The sequence below is a fragment of the Mus pahari genome, chromosome 12, assembly GCF_900095145.1.
Source record: "Mus pahari chromosome 12, PAHARI_EIJ_v1.1, whole genome shotgun sequence".
NCBI lineage: Eukaryota > Metazoa > Chordata > Mammalia > Rodentia > Muridae > Mus > Mus pahari.
The window spans coordinates 1,198,544-1,221,128 of NC_034601.1; the positions used below are offsets into that span (position 1 = coordinate 1,198,544).

Here is a 22,585-nt window from a genome sequence, read left to right on the forward strand (position 1 = left end):
ACCCCCACAGCTAAGGACACAGATCAGAAGTAGCCACGGATGAGTCTTTTGGTGTCAGGCAGGAATACATGTCATGTGATCAGAAATGAGCCCCCACCAACTTGCATCTAATTTTTATTTTCAAAGAGTACATTTTCTAGGCACCCCAGACCCTGCCTGTAATATCAGACCTCAGTGTGGCACCTGCACGTGCAGGACACAACCTCTCCAGCCCTGCCTGGTCTGGGCCAAAGCTGCCTACCAGTGTGGGCCTCTCCACCAGGATCTGGGTGCTAAGCTCTTCATCCTGTCTCAGGGCTGGCCCAAGCTGCCCTAGTGGGGACTGAAGTCCTGTCCTCCTGTCCATAAGCTGCTCCCTGGGATGGTCTTCTATTCCCTGGGCTGCCGCAGCCATCTGCTCACTGCCCTGTCTTGCGTGGCACATAACTTCAGGGTGGATTCATCACCCAACGTCAGAATCTGAATAAATTTGTTTAAGAGAGAGCACCTGGTAAGAAGGGACAAGGAGGCTAAGTGACTGTCCAAGGCATCCATGAGCGCGCAGTGGATACTCTCACCGTCCCTCCTGGCTACGGTTCCCGCCATTTCTTTCCATTCAGCATCTGTAGTTTCTCCAAGCTCTGTGCTACAGAGCATAATGCCTGCCCTAAGGATAGGGCCAATTAGTGAGTGTTCTCTGACCAAGTCTCAGCAGCAGTCTAGAAGGGAAACTTGGGGCACTATGAATAGCTGACCCTGGGATAAGACTACTCGGGGCTCTGAGCTATCTGGGTATGGCCAGCTTTGGGGTCAGGTCTCAGCCTCAGTCCATGGAAGAGGCTCTGGGGAAGGGTGAGGTTAAAGCCTTGGCTACACTCCTAGAGACTTACCCATCTCATGGACACGGTCTTCCAGGGCTCCTGACAACTCGGGGAGGCTCAAGGCCTGCAGGGGAATAGGCCAGCCTTTGGAATCTGTGGTATAGAATGGTGAGTTGGCCACGGGTATGTCCTCGTTGTTGATGCATGAGTGACCGACCACCCAAGGCAGGGATGCCTCTCAGGCTTGTACCCAGCTACTAGTTTAATAGCTGCTGCTTAAGGCTCAGGCTTAAGAAGGGCTGAACCTGCTGGGTGGTGGTGGCGCACGCCTTTAATCCCAGCACTCGGGAGGCAGAGGCAGGCGGATTTCTGAGTTTGAGGCCAGTCTGGTCTACAAAGTGAGTTCCAGGACAGCCAGGGCTATACAGAGAAACCCTATCTCGAGGAAAAAAAAAAAGAGCTGACCCCTGGGAGCTGCAGCGACCCAACTCACTAGAGGCCTTAAAGACAGTGTAGTAGGCCATGAGATAATGGCCCTTATACTTGCCACCTACCCCTAAGAGTAATAGCACATCCCTTATCACAAGTGGGCATGTTCTGGGGAAATGGCTTGGGCTTGTCATAGTTGCCACTGTAACAGCTATGCAGAGTCCACTGGTGAGAACTTAGCTTAGGGCTTCCTACCCACCCAGTCCTAGTCCAGAACCAGGCTATTACTGTCTTACCTGCTGAGAGAGAGCGTGGGTTTGGGGTACCTTCCCTGGGGGAGTGGTGCTGCCACACTCGAGCTGACAGCTCAGCTTGACAGGCCCTGCAGGACATAGGACCAAGTGTGATACTGAAGAGGCCCTGCCGCCAACCCAAACCCAAACCCCTGGGGCAACGGAAACCAAATCAACCCTGGATCCAGCCCAAGAAGCCCATGCTAGTCAGCTGCAAAGACATGCAGATCCCTAGGCCGCTTTTAGTCAAGCCTGGGTCTGCACTGTGGTTTTCCTACCTCTCACCTGCTTAGAGGATGAGAAAGGGACAATGCCCAAGTGTGTGTGGATGTCTCTCCGAGTATGTAAGCCCACTTACCGCAGCTGGTCCAGGACAAGGGCAGCATCGTGGGCCAGGGTTTGCGCCTCCTGCAGCTGGGCATGGATGTCCTTTCGGGCACTATCCTGCTCCAGGAGGCAGCTTTCTACTACAGCCCGCAATTCCTGCTCCTGGGATACCTGGCCACGCAGAGCCTCTGCCTCCTCACAGCACTGTAGGCAAATACCAGGCTATAGGACCCAAGCCAGGAAGCCAAGGCCCATGCTTATTTCCCCAGTCTGTTAGATGCCTGACTGCCTCTCTCCAGCCTGTTCTAGGATTTACTCATTTGGCTCCATCTTGCAGCTTCCAGGGTCTATGTGAGCCATTTTCTCTAACTAGCTCTTCCTCCTAAATTCATCTGACTTTTGACTATTCCATCTACTTTCAAGTTTCCTGTCTCTAGTCCCCTGCTACAGAGGTGTGACTCTAGATCTCCTCTGCCTCCTGTGTCCACAGCCCACCAGGACTTCCCCACTTACTTTGTGCAACTGAATGGCAAGCTCCTGCATCTCAGTCTCCAGCCGGTCAGCATAGGCCAGCTCTAGGGCATCACTAGGTGGTCGGGCATTGCTGTGCCAGCGGGCAATGGCAGAGGTCATTTTCCTTTTGGGCCCAAACAACCTGAGTGGGTAAATCAGGGTGCATGTTGCCTTCTGTCATGTACATGGACCTTGGTACCAACCTGCTACCAAGGCCAGTCACTAGGGAACACCTAACTCTGAAGAGGGAGGGTGTAGAAGATCCTGGGGCAGAGAACCAAAACAAGAGTGTCCAAAAACCCTCCAACATCATTGGCTTCATGCTTGGACAACTGTGTCTGTGCTCTCAAAGGGATCTCCAGGAATCTCCCCCTTCCAGACAAGTGCTCTGGGAGTCATTGCAGGCTTCCATAGTGAGTGCAGCCAGCTTAGCCTAAGCTCAGCTCTGCATAGCTGCAGCCACCCAGACACAACATGCAGGAAGCAGGGTAGGCAAGGCAGACCCTGTCCTCCCAGTTCTGGTTACTGAGGGCCACTGCTATAAGCCACTAATCATTCACTCTCTGCCTGAAGAGATAGGATTTGGAGAGGGGGGAGTGAGGAGTGCTCTAAGGGCAATACCTCTTATTTCTTTGTTTTCCCTGTGTAGGGAGTCAGCAATAAAGACTAGGACACTGAAAGTACCTGCATGCTCAGAACACTGGTGCACTTTGGAAGGTGCACGAGAGTTCAGGATCACCCTTGACTACAGAGAAGTGGCTTGTCTTAAAGCAACTACAGAAGGGAGGAAAGTCATCACTTGTGCCTAGGGAAAGGTGCAGGCTCTAAGGGGACCCTCCAGCTAGTCCTGTGCACAGAAGCAGCCAACAACAGTAAGTTTCGAAACCAAAACCAAAACCTGCAGGCAGATCCCTGGAGCTCAGCTGTCTTCTACGTCTTGTTTGTCCTCATCTCTCTGATAATACAGCTGGAAGAAATTCTTGGGAATTGGCCAACAATTTTCCAATCAGCTCTTTATTTCCTTATACATTCATCAAAGAGGTTATAGTGCATCTAAATTTTATCAATGAACAAGGAAGTTTTGTATCTGTTGGGTGCTGGATGTCTTGTGACAGTTTGTTAGGTATTAGAACTGCAAAACTGAGCAACAGAAAGAAAGCCTCCATTCTTACAGCTTTGCAGTTGAGGGAAGTTGCTTAACGTAATAATTCACATGGTAGCTCTCAGCTCATTTGTAGTAGGTTCTGTGAAGCACAAGACCTCACCTTCAATGATCATAAGATCCTAAGTCTTTTGGGGGAAGGGGGAGGCACTGAGTTCATGAGACTTAAGCATCCATTTCAGCAACAAAATTAAAAGACAAGAAGTAGAGTATGGTTCCTTTACAGGAGAATAAACCACAGAAGTTCCAAGAAAGCCCTGCAGCCTGTCTGCTAGACAACGGCCTTGAAACAGCCATCTTAAAGATAATCAGACCTGAAAGATGATGTGGAAGTAATTCAAAATGGAGAGACAATGGAGAGAAGTGTAAAACACAAGCAAAGAAGTATGGTAACTGAGGTAAAGCCTCCTAAAACAGGCAGAGGCAGCTTTACGTAAGTGGACAAGCGACAGAATGACGGAACTGGAACACAATGGAATTCAGTCTGAGGAGTAAGAGAATAAACCCACGAGCAGAGCTTGAGACCACATGGGGCCAGGTCTTTCCTAGGAGTGCCTCAGTGATAGGAAGGCAGAAGGCCTGAAGAACTGGCAGCTGGAAACTTTCACTCCTGATCAAATACATGAACATCTGTGAAGCCAAATGCACTCCACAGATGATGAATACCAGGACACATAGCTAAGCTAAAGACTTATAGAACCTTGGAACAACAAAAGAAAAGCAGCTTGTCCCATGCAGGGAGCCTCAGTAAAGTACCTGCATGTTCTCATTCGAAATTTTGGAAGGCTGAGGCAGCCACAGTGCCAAAGCAAACAGCTGTCACTAAGAATCCTTTACCTGAGAAAACTGTCCTTCCAAAGTGCAGGAGAGAGTCAGACATTCCCAGATAGGCAAACACTGAGGAAGGCCTGCTGAAAGCAGGACACCTGCTACCCCAGAGCCACCTAGGGGAGAGCACTACCAGTGTGAGAACCACCCATGGAGTCACAGCCAAGTCACAAACTGCAGTTGTGTATATGGAACGTTTTGAGACAAAAGGCACATTACATGGTTTGGATTTCATATTAAAAGATTTTATATTCAAGCTTTTGAGAAATAAGAAGCCTGTGCTATAAAATACTAACTCCAGAACTGTGACAGTTATCATGAAAAAAATATTTTAAAATAAAATAAAAAAACCCAAACCTGAAAATATCAAAGCTCAAAGGTCCAGCATACAGCAGCAGCAAGGCCATCTTGGCACAAAGGCGCCAGCTGTCTAGACAGGCTGCTGTCTAGATATCCTACCTGCTGGTGTACAGGCTGGAAGAAGGGCTGAAATTGGTGGGGTGGGGGAATGCACTAGGGGACTCACGTGATGCCAATTTCCTTCAAGTCGCTTTCAGTGAGAGTCAGAAAGATACGCAGGTCTATGTCCTGCTCCTCAAACACTTGCAGGTACTTCAGACACCCGATCTGTTCCAGCAGTGTGGCAAGGTCCTGGGGTAGAAGAGACCACTGGGAGGCCTGGGGGCCAGGACTGGAGAACTGGTCTCCTCGGGACTCTGACCCAAGCTTGACTAGATCCCCCACAATGCCCTCGCAACCTTAGTACCTCAGGCAGAGAAGGAATGCTGACAGAGCTAAAGGAAAAGAATCCAGGAGGCAACTCAGGCTTAAAGTCCATGTCCTGGGACATTTGATCCCCTCAGGCCCTGCCCAGCCCAATGTCCTGAGGAACTTGGTGCCACAGTTTGAATCCAGGTCTGCGTGGCCATCCTTGTGCTTATCCTGACTCCACCTGGAGTCAGAACCACTGCTTCCAAAACACCATATGAGGGGTGCCTGGTGATGGTGAAAGCTTTTCAGACTAGATAACTACTGCTGAGTCAAGTGTTCAACCCCAATAGCTTTTCAACACATTTCCAGTTTCCATTTCTGCCCATGTTTGGTTGCTTAGGATGGAGAGAAAATGTTCCAAGGTTACTTCTTTACCACTTTCCTCAAAGAACCAGCCTTGAGAGCCCAGCACATCTGGTAACATGATGTAGAGCTGAGAGGTGCACTATGTTCCAGGTCTAGGCCTGAGAGAGGCTGCAGGCAGAGTCAGCCCAGTTTATAGGCTGTTAGGGAGCAGCCCTGCTGGGACTTAGGGGATATGTGCATCACACCCTGAGTTGCTGACCAGAGCACAGAGATGATGCTTCACTGGGGTGGTCTACAGTGAGGGTGTGGCTGCATTTTTGTTAAGTAAATGCTACATGCCATTACTGTGTCCCCAGCTCATGAGCATTTGTTACTATCTCCCTAAGCCTAAGGAGACCCAGAGAGCAGGACAGCAAGGGGACAGCCCCTGCCCATGGAAAGAAAAGGAGACCAACCCCACAGCTGGCCTGCTGCTCATCAAAAATCCTTTCTGAGCCCAATCAGTTCCCAGGCCTTGTGGAGAACCTGGTACCCTCTCCTCTCAAAAATGCTTGGCCTGTCATGTATACACATACATGAGCCCAAATCCACATCCCGTAGTCACAGAAGTGCCATCTCTTTAAACATGTACTATCAGGTTCTCAAATGGTCTCACCTGGGGTCCTGAGTAAGGAGACTTCTCAGTTTGGGGTTCAGACCCTGGAGTGGAAGCAGTCCCTGTGCTGGAAGGCCAATGACCATCACTGTTGCCGTGACGACTCTTATTCTTCAAATAACTCCTGGTTTGTTTTCGAACAGAGCTTTTCCGGGCATGATCAGAATCCTGCAGTGAAAGGGGTGTGTTGGGAACCAGCCTTTGTCTGGCCCTAAACTTCTGGCCTTCTTCACCCATGGCAAGTGTGAAATCTATCATGATTTACCTGCAGCTTTGGCCCCCACACTCAAGGTTCAGAGTCCTGCAGGCATTGTGTAGACACACATTAAACACTCACCCACTTCCTACAACAGCGAAGGAGGAAGAGGGAAGTTTACCTCATTGCTCTCTATGGAGGCTTCACTGCTGAGACCCTGGGCTCTTGCTAGGCCATCACTGCTGCTGCTCCTCCACACGGGCCCAAGACTGGCACAGAAAGTGGGTTCCTCTGGTAATGGAAAACAGCTGATGACAGGCCTCACCAGCGAGGCCACCTGGGTTGTTAGCTCACTCTCAGCTGTGGCCTGGCTCCCTGTCTCAGCCCCACACTAGAGGATACACAGAGTTTGTTTGTTTTTGTTTTTTTGGTTGGTTGGTTGGTTTTATTTTTTATTGTGTGCTCATCAACTCCACGCCTCTACAACAGAGCTTGGCATGAGACAGGAACTTGGTAAGGCACTGCCAGATCATAGCACACGCTTCCTGCTGGGAAGAGTGTCAGGAAGCCCTTGGACTGACCCTTTGAGTATTGTGTGCCTCCTCAGCCTGTGGGGCCTCCATTATCAGGATGCTTGCTTTCACCTGCCCATGGCCAACTCTGGCTTACCTCACAAGAACTGGGGCCTTCTCTATCTTCTCCTCTATGGGAACCCAAAAGGATTGGGGTGCATACCCCGGCTGCTGCTGCTACTGCTCTCCACATCCCGTTCATTGATGGGGGAAGTGACATCTCGGTAGCAGAGGCCCTCGCTTTCCATGGTATTCTCATCACTGCTGGTGAAGGTCACATAGCCCCGTGGAGGAACTTGCTCTGTGTACAGAATGGGCATGTGAACTCTCAGACATGAATGAAGCTACCACCCCTCTTAAGAGTTTGGGGTGAAGCAGCCCCACAGCCACATGTATAGTAACTTGTCCCTGCTCTAAGAGAGATTAGTTTTCACATCACGGGAAATGAGCTTGGTGGGGACAGAGCTAGCACCCAGGGCAAGGTCAGTCCCCTAGGCACCTGCTACTACATTCTTAGGGACAGAGTGGGAAGTAGCGGGCTGGGTCTATAGACTCTTAAACTGAAAGGTTATCTGAGCACATTTAAAATAAACTCCAAACTTAAAACACACATCAAGTATTATATAACTACAGACTTTTTTTCTTCTTCTTTTTTACAGTGTTAGGGATAGAACCTGAGGCTTTATGTGGTAGGCAAGTACTGTACTAGAGCTTCAACCCCAGCCAAAAAAGATTGGCCTGAACAGGGAGAAAAAAGACTCTGACCTAGGGCTGGAGAGATGGCTCAGTGGTTAAGGGCACTGGCTGCTCTTTCAGAGGTCCTGAGTTCACTTCCCAGCAACCACACGGTGGCTCACAACCATCTGTAATGGGATCCGATGCCTTCTTCTGGTGTGTCTGAAGACAGAGTACTCATATACTTAAAATAAATAATATTTTTAAAAAGACTGACCTAAGCCGGGTGTGGTGGCACACGCCTTTAATCCCAGCACTTGGGAGGCAGAGATGGGCAGATTTCTGAGTTCGAGGCCAGCCTGGTCTACAGAGGACAGCCAGGGCTAAACAGAGAAACCCTGTCTCGAAAAACCAAAAAAAAAAAAAAAAAAAGACTGACCTAGAAATGGACAATGCAGAAAAAGTTAATGTAATCACTGACATATTTGCCCGTAGAAAGCAAAAACATGAGATATGGCTCTGTGGTACAGTGCTTCCTTCCAGCACTGCAAACAACGAACTCCGAATCCTCCATGCATGATGGTAGACACCAGTAATCCCAGAATGCAGGAGGCAGAGACAGGAGGATTGTGAGTCAGCCTGGGTTTATGGGGTGAAACCCAGAAGGGAAAAGAAAGGATGGGGAGTAGAAACAACGAAACACATTTGTAGTCCCAGCTACTCAGGACCAGAATGTGGGCAGAGCCAGGACAGGGATACTAAAATCCACATACATCACAACTGGTGTGACATCTATTTGACCAGAATATCCAATGAAAAGAAAAATCCACAGAATGAAACCAAAGTCTTGAGTTATCAGGGACTCCTGGAGTCTGTCACTAGGTCAATTCTGAGCCTCACTCCTGTGGTATCCTACTGTAGTCTGAGACCAGGGACCCACATACCAGGGCAGTCCTGTACATATCCAGTCTTGGCATGTGATACCAAAGAGCTTTGGGAACTGTGGCTCTCACCGTAGGTGGTCTGAGTCTTGCCTCCGAGTCCAATAGCAGTGATCTTGGCCAGGGCACGTGGCCCCTCATGGATACTCAGGCCCTTTTTTCGGCAAGGCCTCTGGCGCTGAGGAACAGGCCAGGACTCATCTGAAGAGCTCAGATCTTCATATTTTTCTGTAGGTCAGACATGAGAATTAAGACATTGGCTCAGTAATGACCTCACATGCCAGCGCTGAGATCTAAGGCCATGAGTCTGTGTGTGCTTTTTGGAAAAAAAAAAAAAAAAAATCACTCACTGTTTGAACTTCCAGAAACTCTCTGCCTCTCCGTCCCTAATGTTGGGGTTATGTCTATATGCCGCCATACTCAGTTTAATTATATTCTTAAGATTTCATCTTTAGTTGTGAGTGTGTGGGTGCAAAAATGCAGGTGCCATGGAGCTAGAAAGAAGGCATTTAGTTACCTTGGGGCTACAATTACAGGTGATGGTGCACTGCCTGGAGTAGGGGGTGGGGGGCAGTGACCTGAATTTAGGCCCTCTGCAAAAGCTATAGAACCTATAGGTTCTCTGAGAAAGCAAAAGATACTTTTTTTTTTTGGTTTTTGAAGACAGGGTTTCTCTGTGTAGCCATGGCTGTTCTGGAACTCACTCTGTAGACCAGGCTGGCCTAGAACTGAGAAATCCACCTGCCTCTGCCTCCCGAGTGCTGGGATTAAAGGCGTGCGCCACCACTGCCGGGTGCAATAGATACTCTTAAGTGCCACTGAGCCATCATCTCTCCAGCCAAACCACCTTAATAGTCTTAATTTAGAAAAAATTATGTTGGGCTGGTGTATGGTGGTGCATACCATAACCTTAATCCAAATACGTGGGAGGTAGGACCGGTCTCAGTAGAACTCGTCTCAAAAACAGTTTACCAGGACTTGACCTGAACCATTACAACTGGCAGGCCGCTGCTCTGAAACCTTCATTTTTTTTTTTTTTTTTCTTCCCTTTCTTTTTCAAGACAGGGTTTTTCTGTTTAACCCTGACTGTCCTGTAGACTCACTCTGTAGACCAGGCTGGCCTCAAGCCCGCAGAGACTCACCTGCCTCTGCCTCTGCCTCCCAGAATGCTGGATTTAAGGCATGAGCTGCCACACCTGGCTTAACTTTCTCAACACGGTGGAAGGTATACACATATACACACCGTCCCACAGCTAACCCCAGGCTGGGCTATGGGCTGAAGGAAGGATGTGCACAATGTTTAGGCCATCCTCGAAGCACTGGCAACTGGATGAAATCAGACACAAAAGCACACCAGGCAAAGGGTGAGTTCTGTCTGTAGACTGGCAGCTTGGTAGCACACCTGGAGAAGTGGTAAAGAAACTAACTTGACCAGACAAGATCAGTGTGGAAGTCCAGGGTCTTTGACATAGAAATACCAAGAAGATGGAGCAAACCCTCAAATCAGAAGTTAAAGAAAATAACTGTAGTGAACCCATCTACAAGAGCAGTCGTAATGGTAAACACTTCAGAATAATCGTGGTTACAGACAAATATAGATATGAGGAAAAATGTAACTCTTCCTGAAAGTCCCAAAAGTATACTGAAAACAAAGCATGCCCTGTATTCTTAGATGGAGCTGACACCATAGAAACAGTGAATTCACTGTTAGTAAATGTAGTCTCCTGACGTCTCCTTGATATGTGCTCATTGGTTTTTTTAAGACAGGGTCTGTGTTCTTAACTGGTTTTGAATTTGCATCCTCCTATTTTGCTTCTCAATCCAAAAATCTGGGATTACAGCTGTAAACCACCATATATATCTTTTCTACCATCTTAATTAAAACTAACACTTTTTAAGGAGCAAAGTTAAGTTGACACTCACTCAAGTTCATACAGAACAGTAAGCAATTGCTGTGAAACATTGGCATGTCCTAAACAGTACAACACACTATAAAATAAAAGCCTCTGGTCACAGGGTGGAGGTGGTGGTGGTGGTGCACACCTTTAACCTCAGCACCAGGGCAGCAGAGGCAGGCAGATCTTTGTGAGTTCGAGGCCAGCCTGGTCTACAGAGTGAGTTCCAGGACAGCCAGGGCTACACAGAGAAACCTCCTCTGGTCAAACTGTGGTTTAGGTGCATGGGTACAGAGACTACCTGAATCTAACTCTACAAAGATGGAGATCAATGGGTGATAAATGATAAAGATGCTGTAGCTAATGCCCATGCCAGTTATGCTGAATGATGCTGGCACAACTGTATTGTTGAGGGCTGTCCTGCTGCTGTTTGCATTCTTACGTTAATTCTGCTTCCTCAAGAGGGGTTGTCCTGTGAGCTGCGATCATGTGCTCAGGTGATCTCCCCCCATGGTAACTGGTCAGTAAAGGCTAGAGCCTGTGATGGGCAGTGGAGGAGAAAGGTGGGGCAGGAGGTCTTTGAAAGTAGGGGCAGGTAGAGGGGAGAAGAGAATGAGAGAGGAAGGGAGAGGACAGAAGAAGAGGAGGAGGAAGCCATGATGGAGTAGAACCACGTGGCCAGGAGAAACTGCACGTAGCAAAGGGCCTGAGAGCTGGCAAGTAAGTTAGTATAGGTGCTAGATCTGCCCAGTCTAGGCATATGGCTTATAATTATAATAACTAGATTGTGTGTCTTTTATACTGGCTTATTGGAGTTGGAAATTCCAGCAACACTGTATGAACATCTGGAAAAGAAAACTTGTTCTAGATTTCATACCACACAAGAGAAACAACTATCATTGGATCAGACATGTACATGTAAAAAATGAAAATATACAAGCTGGAGAGATGGCTCAGCCGTTAAGAGCAATGACTGCTGAGTTCAATTCTCAGCAACCACATGGTGGCTCACAACCATCTGTAATGGGATCTGATGCCCTCTTCTGGGGTGTCTGAAGACAGCTACAGTGTATTCATATAAAGGTAAAAGTTACATAGCTCAAGATTGTCAAAGCCAAGAACTAAAAGCCAGAGGGGTCTGTGAGTGAGGCACATCTCCTTCCCTTCTTCCTCAGGCTCCACAGCCTGTGCTGTGCATGGTATCAGTTGACAGACACTGCTCTCTGTGGTAAGGTCTGTATCTCTCTGGCCCTAGGCCTTGGACCCCAACCTCACCTCCATAGTGGAACTGGTAAGAAGGGAAGGCCCGAGAGCAGGGAGGGTAGAGCCTAACCTGAGCAAAGGGGTAGATTAGGGAGAGAGAGGCTCCCCTTGTCTCTTAGTTTCCTTACTGCTCAGGGCTGCCTCAGCTCCGTCAGGACACAGGGGCAGATCAGGTACCTGGGGTACGGTAGAGGCTCTTGGGCAGTACAGGTGAGTGAGTTTCCATCAAGGCTACAATCTTCATGTGACCATACTGCCTGGCTAACATGCGGGCTGTGGCTCCACTGTGGTCTCTTGTGTCCACTTTGACTCCCTAAAAAGGTTCACAAAAGAAGAGTCAGAAACTCCTCCAGCTGAGTGGACTGCTGGTCCACAGGGATGAGAAAACAAAGTACATTTATGATCACTGCTCCCCACCCCCATTTGAGATACCACTAGGGTGGAGAAGTAGGGATGAGAAGGTCTGGTAACATTTCTGTCTCCTTTTCAACAGGGAAGAGGGCTAGCAAGCCCCTCACCAAGAGGAGTCACCAAGCCATCTTGCAGCTGCAGCCACTCTCCCTCTCCATATGGCAAGGAGACAGAAAGAACCTGAGAAGGACCTACAGCAGAGGCCCACCTTCATCCTCTATACCTACTATGTCTGTCTCCTGATAAAGAACCAGTCCTTCAGCCCATTCTCAGAAAGAAGACTCCGTCCTCCCAAACTGAACTTGTTATCTCTGATTTTCTGAGACAGGATGTAGCCAAGGACAACCTTAACTCCCTGATCTTCCTGCCTCCACCTCCAACTGTTAGTGTCCTAGGTGTGCACTACACAACTGTTAGTGTCCTAGGTGTGCACTACACAACTGTTAGTGTCCTAGGTGTGCACTACACANCAACTGTTAGTGTCCTAGGTGTGCACTACACAACTGTTAGTGTCCTAGGTGTGCACTACACAACTGTTAGTGTCCTAGGTGTGCACTACACACCTGTTAGTGTCCTAGGTGTGCACTCCACACCTGTTAGCGTCCTAGGTGTGCACTACCACACCTGTTTTATTGAAACAGGGTCTCACTGTGAGTCTAGGCAGGCCTTGAACTCAAAATCCTCCAGCTAGAATACCCTAGCTGAGATTACAGTTTAGGTTTACTAAGGTGGAAAGATGCTTATTTTGAACCTAGCACAATAAATGCTCTCCTTTCAAAGTGTTAGCCAATCAGTCGAATATCATGGGGGCAGGCTGCCCAGCAAGGCTTTGGAGGACAAATCACAAGGAATTTAGAAAATAAAAGGTGATCCTGAAGTTCTTCCAGGAATTTAACTTGAGCGATAATAAGGACCAACAAACAGTGTGACCCCAAGCAACACTCTGATCCAGAGGAACTTGCAGAAGGGGTCAGTGGGAGCAAATAAGACACCTCCCACCACTCCCCAGGGAGGAGTGGATGCAGTGCAGGGAGGGAGGGTCACCCGACACCCGTGGAGAGAAGAAAAGCACACTATGGGGCGGTGGCTCATGACTATAATCCTAGCACTTATAGAGGAAGCAGGAATCTCAGGAAGTCAAGGCCATTTACCATCTAGAAAGGTAGTTATGAGGACTGCCTGGGCTACATCAGATGCAAACTCCAGAAACCAAACAACAAAAGTAAATTACAAAGCACGCATGCTGTCCCCATTTGGGGTGCTTTGGAAAACTCCTGCTGTAGACAGTTCTCAGTCCTCTGGAGTACACACCGGGGAGAAGAGCTGACGGATGCCACAGTAATGCCAGCTGTGCCTAGAGTTACCAGACTGTGTCCTGACAAGTGGTCCCACGTGGAAGTCTGCTGAGGTTCATGTTGGACACTGCCACTAACACTCCATCTCTCCCTTCCTGCCATTCTAGTCACTGCCTGGCTGTCACGGGCCTATAACCCAGCTACTCAGAAAGCTGAAGCAGGAGTTCACAGTCCTCCTGGGCTACACAACAAGTTCAATGCCAATCTGAATAACTTACTATGAGCCTGTCTCAAAATAAAACCATTCCCCTTCACTGGGCTGAGGCTATGTCAGTGATAGAGAGCTTACATAGCACATGCAAAGACCTGGGCTTAATCTCCAGCACCAGAAAGTAAGTTAAAATGTGTTTTCAAAATCATCGCAAACACATACATGTGGGTGTCTATTTACTCGGCACTATACACGTATCCAGAGAAAATGTACTGCCTACAGGGTAGAGCAAGATAGCTCAGTGGGTAAAGGCGCCTGCCATCAAGCCTACGGTGGTCTGAGTTCAGTTTCCAGAAAACAGACTCCTACAGTCCTCTATTCCACATGCATACATGTACATACATACAGTATGCTAACTGCATAGGTTTCTATGTACAAGAAACCCCAGTTAGAGTTTATAGCTTCATCAATGATTCCCACTTGCTGTGACTAAATTATAAGGTAGTAAATAGTCACTTACATGATTCAGAAAATACTGCACAATTATCTCATGGCCAGAGGCAGCTGCTTCCATCAAAGGAGTGAATCCATATACGGGCTCCCTGCAAGATCAGATCAGATAGATGGTTAGCAGAGAGGAGTTAGACCCCTGGATGCAGAGCAGGGCTGCAGGCTCAGGCCCAGGCTCTCATGCACTTAGAACTGCTGGGGTGTTGATCTTTGCCTTTCCACTTTGCTGAAGTCAAGGTTTCTTGGCTGCTGGGTATCCCTGTTAATTTCTGGAGATTCAGTCTCTGCCCTCCCACTTCCTGTGTGTGCTTGGACTACAGACACTTGCATGACTGCATCCTACACTTACAACTGTCAGGCTTGCACTTCTGCCCACTAAACCATCTCCTCAGTGTCCATCATGACTTGCATAAGATGTAGATACTGTGGTCTGATACATGTCATGTAATGATCCTTTTCACAGCATGCCCCCACCTGATGTTGGCATGGCAAACTCTGGCTCTTGGTACACGTGTTGGGAGACATAATTCTGAATGGCTCTAAAAAAGAAAAAAAATGCTACTAATTAAAATTCAACTTGTCTAATGATTTTAAGCTATACTCTGACTTGAGAGATGTTTCTCACAATGGTTGAGAGGCAGGTTTAACATGACTCCTGGCTTCTATTTCTGTAGGGAATGCGGAACAGTGAAGGGGTTTTTGAGAACCCAGATGGGCTTATGAGAAACAGTTCATGGACTGCTGAACCCAAAAGATGAGACGTGGGTAGGAGGGAAGAGGCATCCCATCTGTGAGGAGCAGTAAAGAACAGTCGCTGCTCTTAAAGTCAGCTTGTTCAGTTACCATGGTTTTTGAGATAGAGTCTCTTCAGGAAGCATTGGCTGTCCTGGAACTCCTTGTATAAACCAGGCTGGCCTCAGAGATCCATTTTTGCCTTCTGCGTGCTGGGATTAAGCGTATGCTCCACCATGCCCGGCAGAAGCTGCTCTTTTGAACATGGTTAACTTGGGGATTAGACTGAGGAGGGAATGGCTTTGAGAGGGAAGGCAGAAAAGCTTGGTCTTGGGACTGTTAATGAACCACAAGAGTTAGTAAAGCTCATGTGGTCTGGCTGACTGCTCCCACCTCACCCCTTTAGTGTCCTTGTGTGTGGTTGGGGTGAGTGTTGGATGGGTAGGGGTGTGTGCATGAGGCAGAAGCTGGAAGTGGTGCTGCTTCTTGGAAATCACCCACCTTTTCTTTATTGAGCTGCTTTCTTGACTAGGACTTAGGGTTCACCGACTGGACTAGGTGACTGGGCTGGCATCTGCCTATTCTTCCTACCAGCCCTGTGGTTACAAGCATATGTAACCATGGCAACCTTCTTACCTGTCCCTGGGGATCAAGCTCAGGTCCTGATGCTTGTGTGGCAAGCACCTTACCAACTGAACTGCACAGCCCCCCATTTCAATACCCCAGCAGTTCTAAGTGCATGAGAGCCTGGGCCTGAGCCTGCAGCCCTGCTCTGCATACAGGGGTCTAGGCTTGGTTTTCTTATTGCCTAACTCCTCTCTGCTAACCAACTATCTGATCTCAGAAGCCCAGCCCACTCCTATAAACGCTTGGCTACAACAATCACCTCACGTTGGCATTGGCTCCACTCTCCAGAAGAAACTTGACCATCTGTTGGTGGCCGGCACTGGTACAGTGGAAGAGTGCAGTCCAGCCCTGGATGTCTTTCATCTCAAGCTCTGCACCTTGCTTCAAGAGAATAGAGTGTGGGTTATGCCCCAGGTCTCCAGAGAATGTAAATTGAGTGGGTGCTTGGGAGGCATCCACTAGGCAGGCCTTCAGCTCAACAAATCCTAAGTCATTACACACACATATATGCACATTGTGGCCTGCAGCACCTCATATCCTGTCATGGCAACCAGTGAGCACCCGGGTTTTTGGGCTCACTCATAGCTCACCTGGAGCAGAAAGTAGGCAATGCTCTCGTTGCCACAGCTGGAGGCCAGCATCAGTGGAGTCTGTCCTTCCGGGGTTGGCACATTCACACTCACGCCTGCCTCAAGCAGCAAGTGAACAATGGTATCGTGTCCAATGTAGGAGGCATACATCAGCGCTGTCCAGCCACCACCATTCTTCTTATTCAAGTCTAACTCTCTCCTAAACAAACACAAGTTATGCTAGATATATCCAGCATCTCACATGTGGCTTCATCAGAGCCTGGTGCCAGGGCTGGTAGGACAAGCTGCCTTTCCAGAAAGTAGGAGTCGCTTGCCTCCAGTCACCCCAGGTAAGTGTTTCCACCCTCTGTCTTACACTCTTGTGATGGTTAATCATGGCTGTCAACTTCACAGGGTCTGGAATCAACTAAGAAACATACCTTTGCACAGGTCTGAGGAATTTTCTAGATTGGGTTAATTGATGTGGGAAGAGCCACCCTAAATACAAAAAGCATTCCATGGGCTATGGTTATAGACTAATAAATAATTTTTTAAAAAAGAAAAAGAAACAAGCAAGCAAACAAACAACAAAGAAAAGGAAAACAAAAAACAAAAAACAAAAACCAAAGGAAAAGTGACCGCCATAACCGTCTCTTTTAATGCTCTCATCTGCCCGGCCCCTCCTGGACAAAGCTGTTCTTTTTTTGTACCTACAGTGATATCCATCATGATCAAGCAGGGGAGTTAGAAAAATTCTTGTCATTTCTCCCCAGTTACAACATCTAGGAAGTAGCTAGCTGTTGCCACATAGTAGATTAGGTCTAGGTAGCTGGTTAAACACTCTAGCACAAAGGACCTACCACAGAAAAGACTAGCTGGCCTACTTTCTTAGTAGAAATGAGGCTGAGACACCTTAACCACCAGGCACCAAATTAATACCCTATCTGCCTTCAGAGCTATGTAGAGTGGCCAAGGAAAGAGAGGAACTGAGGATGACATCCTTGCCACTGACTTTCCCTTTGTCACCTCACCCTATAGAAAAAACTGTCACCAGAGTACCCTATTTCCTAAGTGCTTTCCGTTATAATTCTGGAAGTGTACTTTCACTGAGGAAAAACAGGGGAGAGAGGCTCTCAGACTGGCTCAGGGATGGTAGTCCCATTCTAGAACAACAACCGCTGCCTACTCCAAAGGAGGTGTGTTTCATGCCCAGGCCTTCCCCTCACAGTTCTTATTCACAGTGTGGAATCTGTTGTATGATCGGTGCCTCTTGTGGGATCCATACTAAGCTGATCCAGGCGCTATATCCCACACACACTAGCAGGTCAAGCTGACTCTGGATTCCGGAATGGCCGGAAGACCTGCCTGGAGAGCTACATGTAGCTACTTCTGGAGTCACTGAAATGACTTGGCACACATGAGTGGCAATTCTACAAAGTGAACAGTAGCAAGTGCCTCAGCAAAGCTAACTAACACCATCTTTCAGCCCCTGTTCTTGGGACTTCCAATATCCCTTGGCCCCAGCCTGGGCTTCTGTGAGCAAGCCTGCTTCTCAATTGGGCCAACTCCAGTGCGAGCCCAGATCTGTTCCATCTTCCCCTCTTTGGGCTGCTCTGAGACCATGTTCTTTTAAACAGAACACTCAACATGTAAGAACTTGAGACTCCAAAGATTAACAGCAAGTGTCTTGGGATGCTGTGAGGACAGTGCTGACTACACACCTAACTGCACATCTCTGAGGCACTGGGTAAAGGAATCCTGCAGACTGCTCTAGACTGAGAGCACTCATACTCCGCTGGCCAAGGATGACAGATGGCTCTGATGTGCAACCAGAGACCTAGGCTGGCTTTAGGAGGCTTTCCTCTGGCTCATCAGGAATTAAGAAGGCACGGAAAGGTCTGGTATATATCATCTCACCAAGATACTAAATGATCACTGGCAAACTTAAGTATAGAGTGGTGTGGAACACAAGAAAGTAAGGAGACCCTTCTTAAACAGCACCTGGAATAACAGACAGGCTGTGGAACTAAATACACATCTGCAGATTGGTAAAGGTGGCAGGTGGGCAGGCAGTGAGGCTAGGAGGCCACCCTCACACCTCTGTGCTCAAGAACCACAGTGAGCCTGCAGCCACAGGGCCAGAGTGTTGCTAGCCATCCTTACTATTGTTTTCTCTGGGTTTTTCTACAGTCAGAGGAAAGCCCCAAATGATTCTGGTTCAAATCCAACTACAAGTTAGTGTTTGTAACATGTTCTAGGCACCTTCTTCTCCTCAGAATCCAAGGGGCCTTTTCTCTAGGAGTTAAGCATGAGCCATCAAGGACACCTGCAGCAAGCAGGCAAGCCGACTTGATATGTATTAAAGACCTTGAGCTCTGCAAGACTGCAGCCTGTTGGGAACTGAAGCCACCGAGATGCTAATTAGAATGTGAGGTGAAGGGATGCGCCCCAAGACCTCTTACCGCTGCACACATTCCTTCACCACCTCATACTGGCCAATGGAGGCAGCTGTGTGAAGATCCAAGGGGACATCCAGCTCCTCTCGGCTGACCTGTGCACCAAGCCCATGCCACATGGACAAGCTGCGGTTCAGGAGCTCCGGCTCGCTGGCTTCATCGCTGAGCTCAGACATGGCTGCAGAGGGAGGCCCAGGGGTTAGTTCTTCTTCCCTGTCTGTTCCGAAGATGAAACACTCCTACCGACAGCAGGCTATCACCTCAGATTCCTAAGAAACTGAAGCCACTAAGGTTGACTTAGCTTCCTCCTAACATCACAGAGCTGCTGGCAGTTTGAGATCAGACAGACAGAAGACGAGAACATCTGTGGAGCCATTTTAACTGTGTTGCTGCGCCTGCTTCATACCACAGGTTCTACATCAGATTCTCCAGGATCCAGATGGCCTTTCCACCGCTAGTAAAACAGTGTGAGTTGGGTTATTTAGCGCTATTTGCTAAATTTGGGTGTACAGCAAAATTTAGCTGTGTCTAGCTTCTCCAGGTTCTAGTTCCTTACTGATGGATATGTATGTCTAAAGGGTTGCTGCTACAGATGCTCAGAAGCTGGGGGTGGTGGCATACCTCTATAATCCCAGCACTGGGAAAGTGGAAGAGAGGCAGGAAGATCATGAATTTAAGGTCAGCCTGGATGACATAACAAGTTTAGGCTAGCATACCTACACAGAGATCCTCTCTCAATAAAAGCAAGGGTGAGGCCCAGAAAGATGGCTCAGGGGTTAGGAGTTCATACTGCTCTTTCAGAGGACCCAAGTTCAGTTCCTTGCACGTATGCTTATAACTTCCTATAACTACAGCTCCAGAGGACCCAACACTCCCTCCAGTTTGAAGATCTGCATTCATGTGTGCACATACTACCCGCCCCGCCCCCACATACATGCATACATATCATTCTAAGTCTTCTAAAACAAACCAGGGCACGAGAGATGGCTTAGCAGTTAAGAGAGTGTACAACTCTTACAGAGGAACTGAGTCCATATGAGCAATCCATATGAGGCAACTCACAGCTGTCACCAGGGGATTCAATACACTCACATGTCCACACAGAAACACACATCACATATAGATAATTTAAAACAAAATGTTAGGGGCTGGAGAGATGACTCAGCAGTTAAGAGCACCAACTGCTTTTCCGAAGGTCCTGAGTTCAAATCAGCAACCACGAGGTGGCTCACAACCATCTATAATGAGATCTGATGCCCTCTTCTGGGGTGTCTGAAGACAGCTAAAATGTACTTACATATAGTAAATAAATCTTAAAAAAAAAAATAAAGTTAAGCTGGGTGTGGTGGCGCACGTCTTTAATCCCAGCACTCAGGAGGCAGAGGCAGGTGGATTTCTGAGTTCGAGGCTAGCCTGGTCTACAAAGTGAGTTTCAGGACAGCCAGAGCTACACAGAGAAACCGTGTCTTGAAAAACAAAGAAAAAAAAAAAGTTAAGGTTAAAAAAAAAAAACAAAAAACATTAAGGCCAGGAATGCAGTGCATTTGCATCTCCACAAATCACATGGAAGGCTATGTGTAGTGATAGTGATGCCTGATTTAATTATGGCACTTGGGGAGATGGAGACAGGATTGTGAGTTCAAGACCAGCCTGGTCTAGAGAGAGTTCCAGGACTACAAGAGTGAAACCCTCTTTCAGAAAGGAAAATAAAAAACAAAGTAAAACAACAACAAAACAGCCCGGGAACACAGACCTTGTCTCAAAAAAGAGGAGGGAAAGAGGAAGAGGAGGGAAAGGACCTGTAGGACAGGGGAAAAGAGATCCTAGCAGACTGCAAACTGCAATCCCTGATGCTCAGCTAATGTTACCCGAGCAGGAGTCCAGCTATGCAACCCTTTTATTTAGGAAAAGATGAACACAAGGTGTCTGGTTAGGAGTCCTTTATTCTGGGTAATCCTACTCAAACCAAAGCCTAGCCATTTGTTTTCTAGCAGATTCTTACGTCTAGGAGCAATAGGAAGCTAGTACAGGAGAGGAAGGGTTCTGGGAGAGGTCAGGTGCCCCACTGCATAAGGCCTTCAGCCATGAGTCCAAGCCCTAGCAAGGCAAAGTCTGTGGGGGTGGGGGGGTGACGGGAGAAGAGATAATGGCAATTCACAGTGAGTAGGGCCTCAGTTTCACATTCTGCTCTTACCTGTGCAATGGCCACTGTTTTGTTTTGAGACAAGGTCCCACTGTGTAGCCCTGGATGACTTAGAACTCAATGTGTAGGCCAGACTAAACTTGATGGCACAGATACACCTGTCTTTGCTGAGATTAAAGGCATGTGCCACTATATGTAGATAAATGGTCACTGGTACTAAGCATTGGTGGGGGCCACCTCAGTGACCCCAAACCACCTTAAGTGGTTGAATCCATCCAGGACCATATCACAGTGCTCTGGCAAGGTTATTACAGTGAGGTTGGAACTGACCCTAACCTGACCCAACAGAGTCAAGAGCAGAACAGCCGGGTGGGAACACCCAGGCTTTGGCACTGAACCCACCTGGGTCCCATCTGGGGGTCAAGACCACCACAGGAGTGGCCTCAAGGATACAGAGCACCACAGAATTCATACTCAAGAGTTCTGGTGAACCCAGAAGGAAGCCCGAAGGAAGTGTGTACCCAGAAGGTACTAATTCCCTCCCCTTAGACACTCTAGCATTATTCTGTGTTGGTGAACGCTGGGCCTGGCAGCACAAGTTCCAGACAGAGGCAGAAGACTCAAATCCCAAGCCTGCCTGGGCAACTTAGTGAGACTAAAATATTTTAAAAGGAGAAAGATGGGCTGGAGAGACTGCTCTTCTGAAGGTCCCGAGTTCAAATCCCAGCAACCACATGGTGGCTCACAACCCTCCATGAGATCTGATGCCCTTTTCTGGTGCATCTGAAGACAACTACAGTGTACTTAGATTATAGTAATAATAAATATGTTTTTAAAAAGTAGAGAGATGGTTGAGGAACTTAGTGAGATTGAAATATTTAAAAAGTAGAAAGATGGTTGAGGATCTATCTCAGTGATAAGCATCATAAATACACAACTTGCAAGGACATAAGTTCACTTTTAAAAGTTATAAAAAGGACAACATACAAGCCTCTAATCTGGGGAACAGTTTGCCAGCCTCACAATGAGTGATGTGTGTGGGCTGGTAAGGTGGAAACACCAGCTTCTCACGCTGCAAAGCCTGCGCTCAAGTTTAGAACCTAGCCTCACTGGTGAGGCTGAGTCTGAACCAACAGAATGGACATGTGCTTCCCCAAACCGGGAAACTTCAGCTGATTAGCAGAACCCTGGAAGAACTCACACCTGCAACTCCAGCTCTTGGGGGGCTGACACAAGAGGACCACCTTTGAGTTCAAGGACAACCTGGGAAACATTAGATGCTTACTCTAAAAACGTACAACCTGCTAGCGTCGTGGCACCGGCCTTTAATCTCAGCATCTGGGAGGTAGATCTCAGTGAGTTTGAGGCCAGCCTGGTCTACAGTGAGACACGCCCACAATCTCAAAAAACCAACACCACCCCCCCCATCGATTCAAGTAAAATAAAAGTTTCTATGTCTTCTGCACCTCTCTTCCAGAATTTCAGTAGCAGCACTGACAAGTTACTCTTAAATTTCTTAAATCTCCGTTAAAAAAAAAAATTCTATTCAGGAGGCCACTGTCACTCCTTCAAGAGATCCGTGACGGCCTCAAGGGAGCCCCTGCAGCCCGAATGTGCGACGCAGTTCCGGCCCTAGCGGTCCCGGCGACCGTGCACGACCGCGGGCTCCCGTGGGGCTGAACAGTCCGGCCGACACCTCGCGTGACCCCTTAGTTTAGCACCACGGCACTGGGCCCGCGTCCCCAAACCCTGCGACAGGCAAGCGCCAGGGCTGCCCGCCGGAGCGGACGCAGGGCGCCTCGTCCTACCTGCAAGGCCTCAGGTTCCCGCGCTACCCTCCAGCAGCAGCGGCTCACCCCTCGCCGGCCCACAGCCCTGCGCCCGGCCCACCCCGGAAGTAATCCTCGCACGGCGCAGAGCACCCCGGGAAGGTGACGGACGTTCTGTTAGCGACGCGGCACGGCAGCCAATGAGATGGCAGATCCCGGCCCATTTGCTCAGGAGT

The 22,585-nt window shown here is 48.3% G+C and overlaps 1 protein-coding gene across 8 annotated transcripts; it reads right to left on the reverse strand.

Moving 5' to 3' along the window:
- Nucleotides 1-101: 101 nt before the first annotated feature.
- On the reverse strand, nucleotides 102-22,470 carry Anks3 (ankyrin repeat and sterile alpha motif domain containing 3). Of its 8 annotated transcripts, none has more exons than XM_021209298.2 (17): nucleotides 22,389-22,468; nucleotides 18,444-18,615; nucleotides 16,003-16,201; nucleotides 15,672-15,793; nucleotides 14,064-14,145; nucleotides 11,804-11,939; nucleotides 8,541-8,696; nucleotides 7,016-7,153; nucleotides 6,462-6,571; nucleotides 6,085-6,252; nucleotides 4,879-5,003; nucleotides 2,363-2,504; nucleotides 1,881-2,053; nucleotides 1,526-1,611; nucleotides 870-953; nucleotides 558-641; nucleotides 102-459 (listed from the first exon to the last, which is right to left on the reverse strand). In XM_021209298.2, exons 2-17 carry the CDS (start codon nucleotides 18,611-18,613, stop codon nucleotides 443-445), a joined length of 1,992 nt encoding a protein of 663 aa, XP_021064957.1. In that variant the 5' UTR covers nucleotides 18,614-18,615; nucleotides 22,389-22,468; the 3' UTR covers nucleotides 102-442. The 8 variants fall into 8 exon arrangements, with proteins under 8 accessions (XP_021064957.1, XP_029400233.1, XP_029400236.1 ...); XM_029544375.1 differs by having other exon boundaries at nucleotides 371-459; nucleotides 558-646; XM_029544373.1 differs by having other exon boundaries at nucleotides 102-641.
- Nucleotides 22,471-22,585: the final 115 nt, after the last annotated feature.

Coding starts and splice junctions, on each gene's coding strand:
- Anks3 (XM_029544373.1), bottom strand. CDS start 18,613: ATGTCTGAGCTCAGCGATGAAGCCAGCGAGCCGGAGCTCCTGAACCGC. Junction 16,202..18,443: donor GTGAAGGAATGTGTGCAGCG/GTAAGAGGTCTT, acceptor GTGTTTGTTTAG/GAGAGAGTTAGACTTGAATA. Junction 14,146..15,671: donor GGAGCCAATGCCAACGTGAG/GTGATTGTTGTA, acceptor CTGATCTTGCAG/GGAGCCCGTATATGGATTCA.